Source organism: Crinia signifera, chromosome 12 (genome assembly GCF_055691185.1).
Source record: "Crinia signifera chromosome 12, ASM5569118v1, whole genome shotgun sequence".
NCBI classification, from domain to species: domain Eukaryota; kingdom Metazoa; phylum Chordata; class Amphibia; order Anura; family Myobatrachidae; genus Crinia; species Crinia signifera.
In genome coordinates, this window is record NC_139228.1 from 20,063,604 (window position 1) to 20,077,632 (window position 14,029).

At 45.4% G+C, this 14,029-nt stretch overlaps 1 protein-coding gene across 1 annotated transcript in view; it reads left to right on the top strand.

Annotated features, from left to right (window-relative positions):
* TYRO3 (TYRO3 protein tyrosine kinase) overlaps positions 1 to 14,029 on the top strand; it is a 98,255-nt gene that overhangs the window by 18,003 nt on the left and 66,223 nt on the right. The window contains exons 2-4 of the mRNA XM_083167518.1: positions 7,916 to 8,111; positions 10,177 to 10,277; positions 12,363 to 12,536. Of these exons, the coding sequence (XP_083023644.1) occupies positions 7,916 to 8,111; positions 10,177 to 10,277; positions 12,363 to 12,536 (471 nt within the window). The remainder of the gene's footprint in view (positions 1 to 7,915; positions 8,112 to 10,176; positions 10,278 to 12,362; positions 12,537 to 14,029) is intronic.

Sequence of the window (14,029 nt, forward strand, 5' to 3'; positions counted from 1 at the left end):
TACCTCCATTGGGACTTTTAAAGGTTGTTTTGGACAATCCACACTACATAACCGCTACCGGAGTTTAAAACTTTGGCTACAGTCTACACTGGACTTTGCAATACAAGCACCAAATTGGGACTCCACCACCTGCACAATCTGTATACCACCACCGCACTCTAGTGAGGATGCCTCTTTAAAAAACATCTGAGGATTGCTATTTCCCTCCAGCGGCCTATCCGGCAAGGTTTATGGGACCCCATTTTGAAAAGTTCCTACTGCCAAATAAGGAAAACCAGTGGACAAGTGAGCCAATAAATAATACAGCTGTGAAAGTGGAAGCTCCATCTGAATAAGTATACAACCTTTTAATATAACCAGTTTTGGTTTATTTAATCAGTACACTTGCTATTTACAACGGTTTTTTCTTTTCATGTAATTTTATAGTGTTTATTAGATAATATTTTAATAGAATAAAAACGTACAATTGTGATACCCAACTCATCGCAATTTTTTCCAGCGCTCCACCATACTTTTTGCTATATATTGCTTTCAGCAAGGTGGCGCTGACCTGTTCGCATCTTGGCGAACCGTTCTGAATCAGTCCATAACTGCCATGAAAGTTTGGTGATAACTTACTACTTTTTTTCTTTTAGAACTCTTTTGTCCAATTGATGTTGTTTAGACTTTGATGTCTGAATTGCGAAACTCATCACGTATTGTATTGTTCTTCGGAAGATCAAGGTTCCGGGCTGGATTAATGATCATTTGCATACATTAATTATTAAATAATCCGCGAGTATGCTCTTTAATCATACATTGAGTTTTAATAAAAGGGTCTCCAAAGTTTTTTTGATTTATAATACAGTAATCCTCTCCCAGAAACCTTGAAAGACGTGTAAACCCAACATACATTTTTTATTTTGTTTAGAACATATGGCTGTAAAAATTATTTAGGCTGTGGGCAGAGTATAAAGGGAATGTGGAATCTAGATCTTCAGATGGTCAACTTTAGAACACGTAACTATCTCTAGTATTAAGTATTAATATTGGCTTTACATATCTAAAGCACTTCTAACAGACTTCTGTCCTTTGAGAATTACACCAGTCAAGAACCTAATTCCAAGAAAGAAATACAATGAACTGACGTATAACTGCTTCAAATTTCCCATATGATAATTTGGTGCAGGGATCTCTATATAAAAAAGTCCCTACACTTCAAGCAATACTTCTCTCATTCAATTACTTAGCTTCTACCTGTTTAGCAGTGCTCCTCATAGTGATTATAGGGAGTTATTCAGTAAGGATCTGAAAAGCGAAATCTTTGGGTAAAACCATGTTGCGCTGCAGATGAAGGTAATGTAACCTGTGCAGATGTGAGTTTTTTTCATGATTATTTTTTATTTTACCGACTTGTTCTTCCATCCATGTCGGCATAAACTGAGACTGAGTAGAGATGGGGGTCAGTGCTCGCGCTAAATACCTTTTGTAGCGAGGGGGCTGCTGGGCTGGAGTGGTCCAAACTCCCAAACGTTAAGTGTAATCGCAGGTGGGTAACCTAGCGCTCACCTCTTATGTAACACAATGGTGTGTGTGGTAGGTATGAAATGAGAGAATAGCCACGAAATTTTCCTTTAAGAGGTTTATTGTGTTTATACAAAATGATAAGTATAGATAAAAGGCAATAGGGGTCCGTCTGACCAAACCAGAAGCTGCTGCAGGTGGTGATTAATGCAGCCTGGATGGTAGATGGGCTGAGGTGTTGCCGTAGGGTGGAGGGGGGGGGGGATTCCTCTGTGATAACGTCTCACCGAGTGAATGAAAGGTGGAGGGCAGGGGGCAGTAGCCAAGTCGTATTGCACTCAAAGCACTAGATGATGTAAAAAGCACAATGGTGAGTAAGAGCTGGCACTGGTAGTAAAAGTATCTGGAAGTGTCTGTGTCACAGATAAATGTCCGATGCGAGATGCGACAGTCTGAATGGGAGGTCAAGGTGAGAGGGTGAGTGTCGCCGGGGGCTGGCGTCCCTAACCGCCCGGTGATACACTCAGCTCTTACCCGATACCTGGTGTTCCTTGGTCCCTCGCCGCAGGTCTGTCGGGATGTCTCCGGTGCGTGCTTTCGCAGCCGGCAGCAGTAGCTCACTGCTCAACGGCGTCTTCCGTCACTTCCGGGTTCAGCTGGAGAGCGTGGCCAAAGGTGGCCGAAACGCGTTGGATACAGCCACATACTATCTTCATTTCCATCCCCAGGTCTCCTCCATTACAGGAGTTGAGACTTCACAGCTCCGGCTGACACCGACACTCCGGGCGCACGCTCTCCAGCTGAACCCGGAAGTGACGGAAGACGCCGTTGAGCAGTGAGCTACTGCTGCCGGCTGCGAAAGCACGCACCGGAGACATCCCGACAGACCTGCGGCGAGGGACCAAGGAACACCAGGTATCGGGTAAGAGCTGAGTGTATCACCGGGCGGTTAGGGACGCCAGCCCCCGGCGACACTCACCCTCTCACCTTGACCTCCCATTCAGACTGTCGCATCTCGCATCGGACATTTATCTGTGACACAGACACTTCCAGATACTTTTACTACCAGTGCCAGCTCTTACTCACCATTGTGCTTTTTACATCATCTAGTGCTTTGAGTGCAATACGACTTGGCTACTGCCCCCTGCCCTCCACCTTTCATTCACTCGGTGAGACGTTATCACAGAGGAATCCCCCCCCCCTCCACCCTACGGCAACACCTCAGCCCATCTACCATCCAGGCTGCATTAATCACCACCTGCAGCAGCTTCTGGTTTGGTCAGACGAACCCCTATTGCCTTTTATCTATACTTATCATTTTGTATAAACACAATAAACCTCTTAAAGGAAAATTTCGTGGCTATTCTCTCATTTCATACCTACCACACACACCATTGTGTTACATAAGAGGTGAGCGCTAGGTTACCCACCTGCGATTACACTAAACTGAGACTGAAGCATAGCGACCGGGGGGGCAGGGGGCTGAAGTCACAGGACTTCTATTTGCGAAGGCAGGAGAAATTATGCGACGGTCGCCAAAATGACTTTTCCTGCTAACATGCACAATCCCATGGATAGATATACATTATAGTATGAGCTTAGATTGTTAGAAAGACTATTCTATTTTTGCAGATGCGCAATTCGTGGTTTTTGTCTGGTAAACAATGATTATAAATTGGGAAGCTTTCTGTAACACGTAAAATAGCAGCACTTCAGCAAGTGACTGTTACAGACAGTGAGCGTCCTGGGTGCTAAATATGTCAATTAGATAAAAGTGAGAGGATGTGCCTCGTTATAGAGAAGAGAGTAATTAGGTAGTCAGTGGTTGTAATATGATCATTAAGGTGGCGATGCTGAAAGATGCTACGCGGGTTTCATTCGCATATTATCGCAGAGAGAAGAAATCCCAGATATATGGGACCTCGTGGTCCTATATATAATATATGGGCATAATATGTGACAAGCACACATGTAAATGTGCTGGTAGTAAATTACTAACCCTAATCGAACAGCTACATCCCTGTATATAATGCATGTAACTGTGACAGGGAAGGTGGCCCCTCTCAGCTCTGGGCCCCATAGCAGCTGCCCCCCTCTACCTACATCCCTGTATATAATGCATGTAACTGTGACAGGGAAGGTGGCTCCTCTCAGCTCTGGACCCCATAGCAGCTGCACTCCCTGCACCTATGGTAGCTACACCCCTGTATATAACACATGTAACTGTGACAGGGAATGTGGCCCCTCTCAGCTCTGGGCCCCATAGCCCCCACACCCCCTGCACCTATGGTAGCTACATCCCTGTATATAACACATGTAACTGTGACAGGGAAGGTGGCCCCTCTCAGCTCTGGCCCCATAGCAGCTGCACTCCCTGCACCTATGGTAGCTACACCCCTATATATAACACATGTAACTGTGACAGGGAAGGTGGCCCCTCTCAGCTCTGGACCCCATAGCAGCTGCACCCCCTGCACCTATGGTAGCTACACCCTGTATATAACACATGTAACTGTGACAGGGAAGGTGGCCCCTCTCAGCTCTGGGCCCCATAGCAGCTGCACCCCCTGCACCTATGGTAGCTACACCCCTGTATATAACACATGTAACTGTGACAGGGAAGGTGGCCCCATAGCAGCTGCACCCCCTGCACCTATGGTAGCTACACCCCTGTATATAACACATGTAACTGTGACAGGGAAGGTGGCCCCTCTCAGCTCTGGGCCCCATAGCAGCTGCACCCCCTGCACCTATAGTAGCTACACCCTGTATATAACACATGTAACTGTGACAGGGAAGGTGGCCCCTCTCAGCTCTGGGCCCCATAGCAGCTGCACCTATAGTAGCTACACCCTGTATATAACACATGTAACTGTGACAGGGAAGGTGGCCCCTCTCAGCTCTGGGCCCCATAGCAGCTGCAATCCCTGCACCTATGGTAGCTACACCCCTGTATATAACACATGTAACTGTGACAGGGAAGGTGGCCCCTCTCAGCTCTGGCCCCATAGCAGCTGCACTCCCTGCACCTATGCTAGCTACACCCCTGTATATAACACATGTAACTGTAACAGGGAAGGTGGCCCCTCTCAGCTCTGGGCCCCATAGCAGCTGCACTCCCTGCACCTATGGTAGCTACACCCTGTATATAACACATGTAACTGTGACAGGGAAGGTGGCCCCTCTCAGCTCTGGGCCCCATAGCAGCTGCACTCCCTGCACCTATGGTAGCTACACCCCTGTATATAACACATGTAACTGTAACAGGGAAGGTGGCCCCTCTCAGCTCTGTCCCCATAGCAGCTGCACTCCCTGCACCTATGGTAGCTACACCCCTGTATATAACACATGTAACTGTGACAGGGAAGGTGGCCCCTCTCAGCTCTGGCCCCATAGCAGCTGCACCCCCTGCACCTATGGTAGCTACACCCCTGTATATAACACATGTAACTGTGACAGGGAAGGTGGCCCCTCTCAGCTCTGGGCCCCATAGCAGCTGCACCTATAGTAGCTACACCCTGTATATAACACATGTAACTGTGACAGGGAAGGTGGCCCCTCTCAGCTCAGGGCCCCATAGCAGCTGCACCTATAGTAGCTACACCCTGTATATAACACATGTAACTGTGACAGGGAAGGTGGCCCCTCTCAGCTCTAGGCCCCATAGCAGCTGCTCCTATGAACGTCTCATAGCGCTTTGGTGCCATTTATTTGTCATGGGTATGAAATCTCAAGTTGCAGGGGATATAAATGCATATTGAAAAAGCAACAATATTATCACTGCAGCAATGTGTTTTATAAATAGGCCCCGCACTTGTTAATGTGCGCAGGAATGGTTGCGAGATTGTGACCAGAGAAGAAATAGGAGGGGGGGGGGGGGGGGATGCTAGCTAGAGGGAACGGTTTGGCATCGTGCACAGGAGGGTTTTGTTCTCTGCAATGTTTCAGGACTGTTTCGTAAGCCTTTAGCTGCTGTTATTTTGCTTTGTAGATAAAATAATGAGACTCCATATTTGCCTGGGTGTACTGAGGACAACATCTTTAATAATAAAGAACTGGGACTCCGCTCTTTGATCAGAATATGTGTGTATATAGAACTGGTGACAGGATTATTGGTCATTCCCGGGCAGACTCTGTGCTGCCGTCCCTTCCTGACAACCAAATAAACACAGCGCCTTCATTCTCTGGTGCTTTTCAGTGCACACATTTGTATTGCAGTATCTGGTAGATGTGACTCGAGTGTTGCCAGATTGTGCATTCAATAATGGACTTATTGCATTCATGTGTTGCTTCGCCCTACTGTAACTAGTGCAGACAGAGGCATGCCACATGCATGCAGTAACCTGCTCACTAATTGCTATGGGAGATTAGAAAGTGTATGTAATATGTACTTCTCAGAAACATCCATATCTAGACAATCCTGTGATTAAAAGCACTATTAACATACACAAGGATAGCCAAACCTGGGGTCAATCGGAGCATGAGAATGTTCCCCAGGCTAGCCAAACCTGTGGTCAATCGGAGCATGAGAATGTGCCCTAGGCTAGCCAAACCTGTGGCCAATTGGAGCATGAGAATGTGCCCTAGGCTAGCCAAACCTGTGGTCAATCGGAGCATGAGAATGTTCCCCAGGCTAGCCAAACCTGTGGCCAATCGGAGCATGAGAATGTTCCCCAGGCTAGCCAAACCTGTGGCCAATCGGTGCATGAGAATGTTCCCCAGGCTAGCCAAACCTGTGGCCAATCGGAGCATGAGAATGTTCCCCAGGCTAGCCAAACCTGTGGCCAATTGGAGCATGAGAATGTTCCCCAGGCTAGCCAAACCTGTGGCCAATCGGAGCATGAGAATGTGCCCTAGGCTAGCCAAACCTGTGGCCAATCGGAGCATGAGAATGGCTAGCCTGGGGAACATTCTCATGCTTCGATTGACCACAGGTTTGGCTAGCCTGGGGAACAATCGGAGCATGAGAATATTCCCCAGGCTAGCCAAACCAGCATTGGGCTGCTAGTAGGGCTAGCTAAACTCTATGGTCAATCAGATAATGAGAACATGGAAAGTCTAGCCAAACCTGTCACTATTGCAAAGCATTACAAAATTCTCAGATCGAGTGATACCTGTAGTCAATCAGAGCATTAGAATGTTCATAAGGCTAGTCAAACCTGTGGTCAATCAGAGCATTAGAATGTTCATAAGGCTAGTCAAACCTGTGGTCAATCAGAGCAAAGAAATGTTCAGAAGGGTAGCAGCCAAACCTTAAAATGAAGAACAAATATATGTAGCCTTTTTATCTGTTTTATATGTGAAATGTGCCTCCTTACTTTCTGGATTATCTTACGTTTTGCATCTATAAGAAATAAGACCTCCAATGTCTAATTTCTCGTGACTGCACTTCTTTTCTTCCCCTCTGGTTTGTCTTGTGACGTCTCTCTCTGGCTTTAGCTGTTCATTTGTATGAGTGACATCATTCTTGTTGCTTGCGAAAGGATTTGACAGATGTGATAGTCCAAAAATATACAGTGACTAACGGAATCCTCCGTATCCCACCACCTACTTTCACCAGCAATGACAGCCTTCTAGAGCACAGAGAGGGGGGAGACGGTTAGAAACACAGCAATATGCAAATGTTAACTGATACGAATTTCAATTCCCTAATTTTTTGGGGATGTTTTTGAAAAACAGCTTCTTAAATAGAATAAAAAATGACTTAAAGGACCGTTAACCTCAGTCATGTCTTATGTTCTCTCAGTCCATGGAGTGTATTTTTTGTTCTGAACCAAATAGAAACCTGTTTCAAGCGCAGTGAGGCACCTTGACCGCCCATGAGGGTCTACGTGGTCACTAGTTGTGGTCACAATCTGTGACATGGACAACATTTTGTGAAAACACCCCAAAACTAGTGTTGGCCCTTTGCCCCTCTCAACCTTTTGATCCTGTTGAGCATATTGACAATCTATGTTATACAGTATATATTATGCCAACTTTTATCCTGTACATGTATGACCAGTATGTTTAGTATTAAGCATACTTACCTCAGTCGATATGTTTCCATATATTCTTAGGGGGAAATTTACTAAGATCTGAATTCTGCTTCACACGTGATGTTGCTATAGGCAACCAATCCGATCCTGTCTACTATCTTCTAGAGGGCGCTAAATAAGAAGTAGATTCTGATTGGTTGCCCATAGCAACATCACATGTGAAGTAGAATACACTTCTTAGTAAATTTCCCCCTTAATGTCTACATTTTGTACCACTCCACATGGCCTGCAAGTGACCAGCTTCTATTTTTTATTTATTTTTTTGACTTTTTTTAGTTTATCCGGTGCATTGGTTATAGTTAAGGTGTCTTGATGATGGCACATTGCAAGTTTGTTCATCATGCCATCTTGACTTTTTCATGTCATTGTTATAGGAAAAGCTGCTGGACTGTCGTTTACAGGTCGAGGGTACAACCTGACAGTATTTCAAGGTCATGAAGCCAAGTTGAACTGCAGTCTACAGGGCATAGAGGAGCCAGATATCCAGTGGATGAAGGATGGCGTTCCGTTACAGAGCGCTGACCAGATGTACATTCCAGAGAATGAAAATCATTGGATCAGCTTCCTCAGGTGCCGTATCTGTCTCAGGCTGCTCCTACAAATCATGGTCTGTGTATTACTCAAAGGCATACGGAGTCTGTACCAACGTTTCCTTATATAGACCCTCATTTACCCATACCAAGATGAGAATGCAGCCACCCTAACTAGCATACACATGGTGGTATTTCCAGAACAGATTGCAATATATCAGAGGCACAATTGTACCACATAGGTTGATGCAATACTTCATATACATCCAGGGCTTAGGAGTTTATAAATACATTCTGTATGACCGATGATGTTTAATAAAATCATTTTTGTAGGGGAAAAAAAGCCGTCTAATCCTAAATAGAGCTGACTGATGTCTAAACCACTTACCCTTTAGATTCCTTAGCATTACATGGCTTATCAATAATATTAATAATAATCTTTTTTTTATACTGCGCTCTTTCTCCAATAGGACTCAAGGCGCTTAACAGATAGAATAAGTGTAATACAGTACAGGAACAATGAAGTACAGAAAAGCTTTTCATAAACTATACTTAAAGGAATTGTGTAAATACTTGAGGAAACAGGAAAGTCTGTTTTTTAAAGGATTTCAGAGTGGGGGTCTCTCAAACTGTGCGGGGAACTGAGGGGTACAGATGGAGCGGGACTTATCTATCCAGGGGATGGCGACACCAGCCGCCATCCCCTGCCCCGCGCCATCTGTATGCCGGAAGGGGACGCGCGCGCACGAGGTGTGCGCGCGTCCCCTTCCGACGGTCGCCCGGTGTCTACACCGGGTCCCCGCATCCCCCTGAAGCCCCCCGCAGCCCCCTGAAGCGGGAGGCGGACAGGATTGCGTCCGCCTCGCCGCCCGGATACTGAGACACGCGTGCGTGGGGGAAGCACGCGCGTCTCAGTCAGATGGAGCGGCGTGTTGCTGGCGGATCGCCAGCAACATGCTGCTGGCGATTTGCCAGCAACAATAAGACCCGCTCCATCTGTAGATTTATTAAACTTGGTGAAGTGATAAAGTGTCAGGTTTTTATCACTGGCCAATCAGCTCCTACCTGTCATTTTTCAAACCAAGCCTGTGACTTCACAGTTAGGAGCTGATTGGCGGTGATAAAAACTAGACATTTTATCACTTCACCGAGCTTAATAATACCCCTTTTACAACAAAAATCCCGGAACCAACACGGCATTTGGAACATGGATCCAAGCCAAGTCGGATTCGGGATTGTCACAATTTACACTGCGGTGCCCACCAGCAGTGTAGACGGAGTCGGCGCTTGGAGATTGCAGTCCCGGCGTTTGGAGATTATGTAATCGCACCCGCTGGGACAACCGATCGCTGCGCTGAGGGCAACCCAGCACCAAGGTAAGTTGCTGGGATGCCCCCAGCCCCTGTGCACCCTCCCAGCCCCTGTCCATGAGGGGAATGGATGCCGCACACAGGCATCCATTCACCTCGTCCCTGCTGCCTCTGCTGTCTGCAGAGGCTGCGTGTGACCGCCATCCAACCTGCAGATGTAAACGGGAGGCAAGTCGGATGACCCTGCATAGTACTGATTCCACATGAACAATTTGCAGATTCATTTCAATTATCCTATTGGTTGTGAGTATCCACTCACAACCAATAGGATCTTGCATGACATATTGGTTTTATAACAAATAGTTCTAGACTCCTGATAGACGTCCCAGCTGAACTGGTAGTTGTCCGTACCACCCTTAAGTCTGACAGTGTGTCTTCGGCTAATCTGGTGCTGAGAATCCAGATGTCTTCAATTTGAATCTTCTGTAGCAGAGGAGATCTAATGAAAGAGATCCAATGACAGAGGAGACTCCTCAAATCAAAAGCCAGCTTTCAATAGAACATCTGCATAGGATCTCCCATGTTTATAAAGAGTGTTTAGAAACTCCCTGTTACTGTAGATAAACTACTTTCTAATGGGGCATGTTCTAGGGAAGGGATCTCCACCCTAAAATATATCAGATTAGAACATTTTAAGTGGAGAACTACCATTAAAATGACTCCCAGAGTGGTAGTGATAATGTTGTGTAGTATCCCAGGTACACAAGTGACTAATTTACACAACTGTATCCACAGCTTGAAAAATGTAGAGCGCCCTGATTCCGGGAGATACTGGTGCGAGGCGGAGGACCACGGATTGAAGGCCGCGTCCGATAGCATCTGGATCGTGGTGGAAGGTAAGCGCGCATCTCCCGTCAGCGTTTGTGAATCTTTATGAAAATGAGGCCTAGAATTCTAGAAATCGGTTTATTTTACATTTTCAGGATCGTTATTCTTTTTTTTAGACTAAATTTTACATTTATTTGCTAAAATATTCCTATTCATTTCAGATGTTTTTATTTTTCTATTCACTCGGCGGTATCGGTAGCAGAGGCTATATCGTTCTCCGTCTGCTTGGACTCGTTCTCCTCCTGTATTATTCATGAAGTGTCCATGACTTTACGCTCTTCGTTAGTCGGGTTTTACATTTGATTTCCCAAGCTCCCCTGTTTTTCGTTAAAGAAGCAAGTTTGCTAGAGTTGGGTGCAAAACCTGATATACAGGACAGAACGGTGGAGGAATGTCAGAAATTGGTCTTACAATTTCCAGCCGTGAGAGGTGAACGTGAGGTTTTGTTGTGTGCGATGGATTATCTATCGCCTGTTGCTTCTCAGCTGACTGCATAGAATGAATCTGTTCTGTATTTAGAATACTGGAATTTCCAGAATTTATACACACACGAATCTGTTGTCTTCTTTTATCTTGGCGTTCCTTGTCCACTTCTTTCTCCATGCACATGGTTTCTTGGACTCTGCTGTCCTAAAACAGCCACCAAGTACGAAAAGGTCCTGTAGCAACATGCAATGTTCAATGTGCTGTTCATTCTAGCCCCCTGCATCTTTTAAAACTTACGTTTACTGGTACTGGGTTCTGGGCCAGGACACGTTGGTGTTTAAGGGCTGAAATCTTGGTTTCTAATCAGGTTTGGATCATGTTGGTCGACATGAGTATAGGTAGACAGGGTCATTAGGTCTACATGGGGGTAGGTCGAAGGTCAAAAGGTTGACTTGGGGGTACATGTGTATTATCACAGCGCCCATCGCATACCATAAGGCATGCGATGCGATGTTGCGCGATGTTCTACAATGTCATACAATTTTAAAATTGTATGGAATTGTATATGGCATACAATGCGATGGGATGCGATTATAACTTGTATAAGCACCCTAATGGGTGCTTACAATGTTAAATGCACCCCCACGCCACCCCCCAGTATAAACGTGAACCCGAAGCGTGGCGACCGCAGCGAGCCCGCGAGGGGCGGCGGTACGCGTCCTCCGACCTTTTTATACCCCAACTATCCAAGTCGGCGTGGAGTTGATTTTATAAAGTGTTCTGAATTTGCTAAAGTTTTATTATGTGCAAATTTTGGTCTTTTAAATGACGGCTTTACTGATAAATGTGGAAAAAAAACTGTGTTTTCCATGTTTAAACGTGAGTGGGAAAATGGGGATAATTATCCTTGTAGACAATAAAGTACTTAATGCCGATTTACAAAGGCTTTTTGGGTATAAAAGAACATTCCAAACACATTAGTATTCTGGTGAATATTTAGCTGGTCCCCCAACGTCCACGGCGGCCATCGGATTCTTATGGAGTGACGTGGTAAGTATAAAAAAAGGTGCGGGGGGAGGGGCAATAACAAAAAACCCTGAACACTTCCAGTTTTAGGAATGTTTGGGATGCAGGATATCTGGATAAGGGATACCCAATCTGTATATATCATTTTAATGGTTATGGTATAGATGATCAACGGTGTCTAGATCCAACATCTTCTGGTCGACCACGCTTAGTGGAACCTGTCTAGTTAGATGCTTAAAAATATTCGACAGCATGAACCAAGTCGGTCTAAAACAGTGGTGTCAAATTCATGGTCCTTCAGCTGTTGTGGAACTACATGTCCCAGCATGCCCTGCCGCAGATTTTATATAATGGATTGCTAAAACTGGCAGGGCATGCTGGGATGTGTAGTTCCACAACAGCTGGAGGGCCATGAGTTTGACACCACTGGTCTAAAGCAAAAAAGTTAATTACTCATGTCCTTGTTTCTGTCAATCACGTTCCCGGTGTCCTACATTTGTGTCTAACTTCTTACTGCCGATCTGGACGCTGTTGACTATCTTGGTGCGTCTAACTTGATGCGTTCGACTTTTTTTTTATTACTGTGATCTAATACCAAATATCAGCTCATTCATGCAATTTATTTTTGTGACTTTACACAGGTATCCCGTATTTCACCACGGAGCCAAAGGACATGGCCGTGTTACCAAACACCTCTTTTAATATGTCTTGCGCGGCTGTTGGACCACCAGAGCCCCTGACTATTGTTTGGTGGATGGGAGATTCCCCTCTTCCCAGGAAACCAGATAATTCCCCGTCCATTCTGGTTGTCCCAGGTGAGTCCATCGATCTGTGCTCTTGTGGGTTTTCTTTTATTGACTATTGCAAAAATTGAAATGTAAGGAAGTGGATGAAGGATTAACATCGCCTGTACTGGAGAACTCGGCTTGTATTGTAAATACTATTATATACAGGTGCTTGTGAATTGGTATGGGTTCTGTGGAATAGGCTTGTGATCTGCTGCAGGATATTGTAACTAACTTAATTTCAGTGGTACATAGGCTTTTATATACAATAGTGACTAGATCTACTCTTTAAGGCAGGGCTGGCCAAAAACGGTCCTCGAGATCTACCAATGGTCCATGTTTTCCAGATCCCCTAGCTGGTGCACAGCTGCTGTCATTACTAACTGTCACATTATTATACCTGCTGCATTCATTCCTACTATAGATCCACAGGTGGCCTGAGACACAGGAACTGTTGGTAGATCTTGAGGACAGGTTTGGCCACCCCTGCGTTAAGGTATAATGCAACCTGTGCCTTGGAGAACCATTTTTAGATGTTACAATACAGAACACCTATATGTCATTCTATCTAGAAATATTTCCTCCTATTTATGCACCTTTTCATCCGTTTTCTACCTTTCCTTGGTGCCTAGTTTTTGATGACCGCAACATCCCATGTATAGGAGATATGGCAGTCAAAAAAAATTTGGGGCCTAAAGGCCGCCGTCCACTAGTGCGATATGGCCACCTTTTATGCAATTCCGAAGCACTGCTGCGACGAATCGCATGAAAAGTGACACACCGCATGTAATTTTCCTGCGATGCGAGGCACGTTCCCGTGTGCCTCGCATCACAGTGGCAGATCCTGCGGGCTGCCATAAATATTTATGGTAGCCCTTTCTGGGATCACATACTATACATTATATGCAAAAGGACGGTAAAACAATGTATCGTATGCGATTCTGCCGCCCGGCAGCTGCTGGGTGTGATGGAGAGGTACCACATGCGATACCGTACCCTAGTGGATGAGGGCCTTAAGGCACAATTATTTGGGGAAGAAGAATAAGTAGGTGATTAAAGTAATTATTGAAGTTAACTTCTGAAGTCATTCCGAACTCTGGAGGTGCATCAAGTCATGTGATCCCATGAGTCGTCAACGACACCCCACTCACCTGAAACGGAGTCAAATTTTGATGGTATCATCAAAGACTACATGTTCCGAGCAATGACAGTGATGTCACTAAACTATATTGTGTATGAATGGGACTTCAGCCGATATCATTACCGGTATCGCTCATTGAGCGTATTGTACAGTGTGTTTGCACCTGTTAGAACACCGCACACAATATAGATGGTAGACGATGTCTAGGTTGACCACTAATGGTCGACCGTGATTAGGCTGGCACCAAAAAAGGGTTGACATACCTTAGGTTGACACTAGCTTATGATAGACATAGCCAAGGTTGATGGTCCAAAGGTCGACATGAGTTTTTAATGGTTCTTTTGTGTCTATGTAATCGTACGTCGGCAAGGACACCGTATAT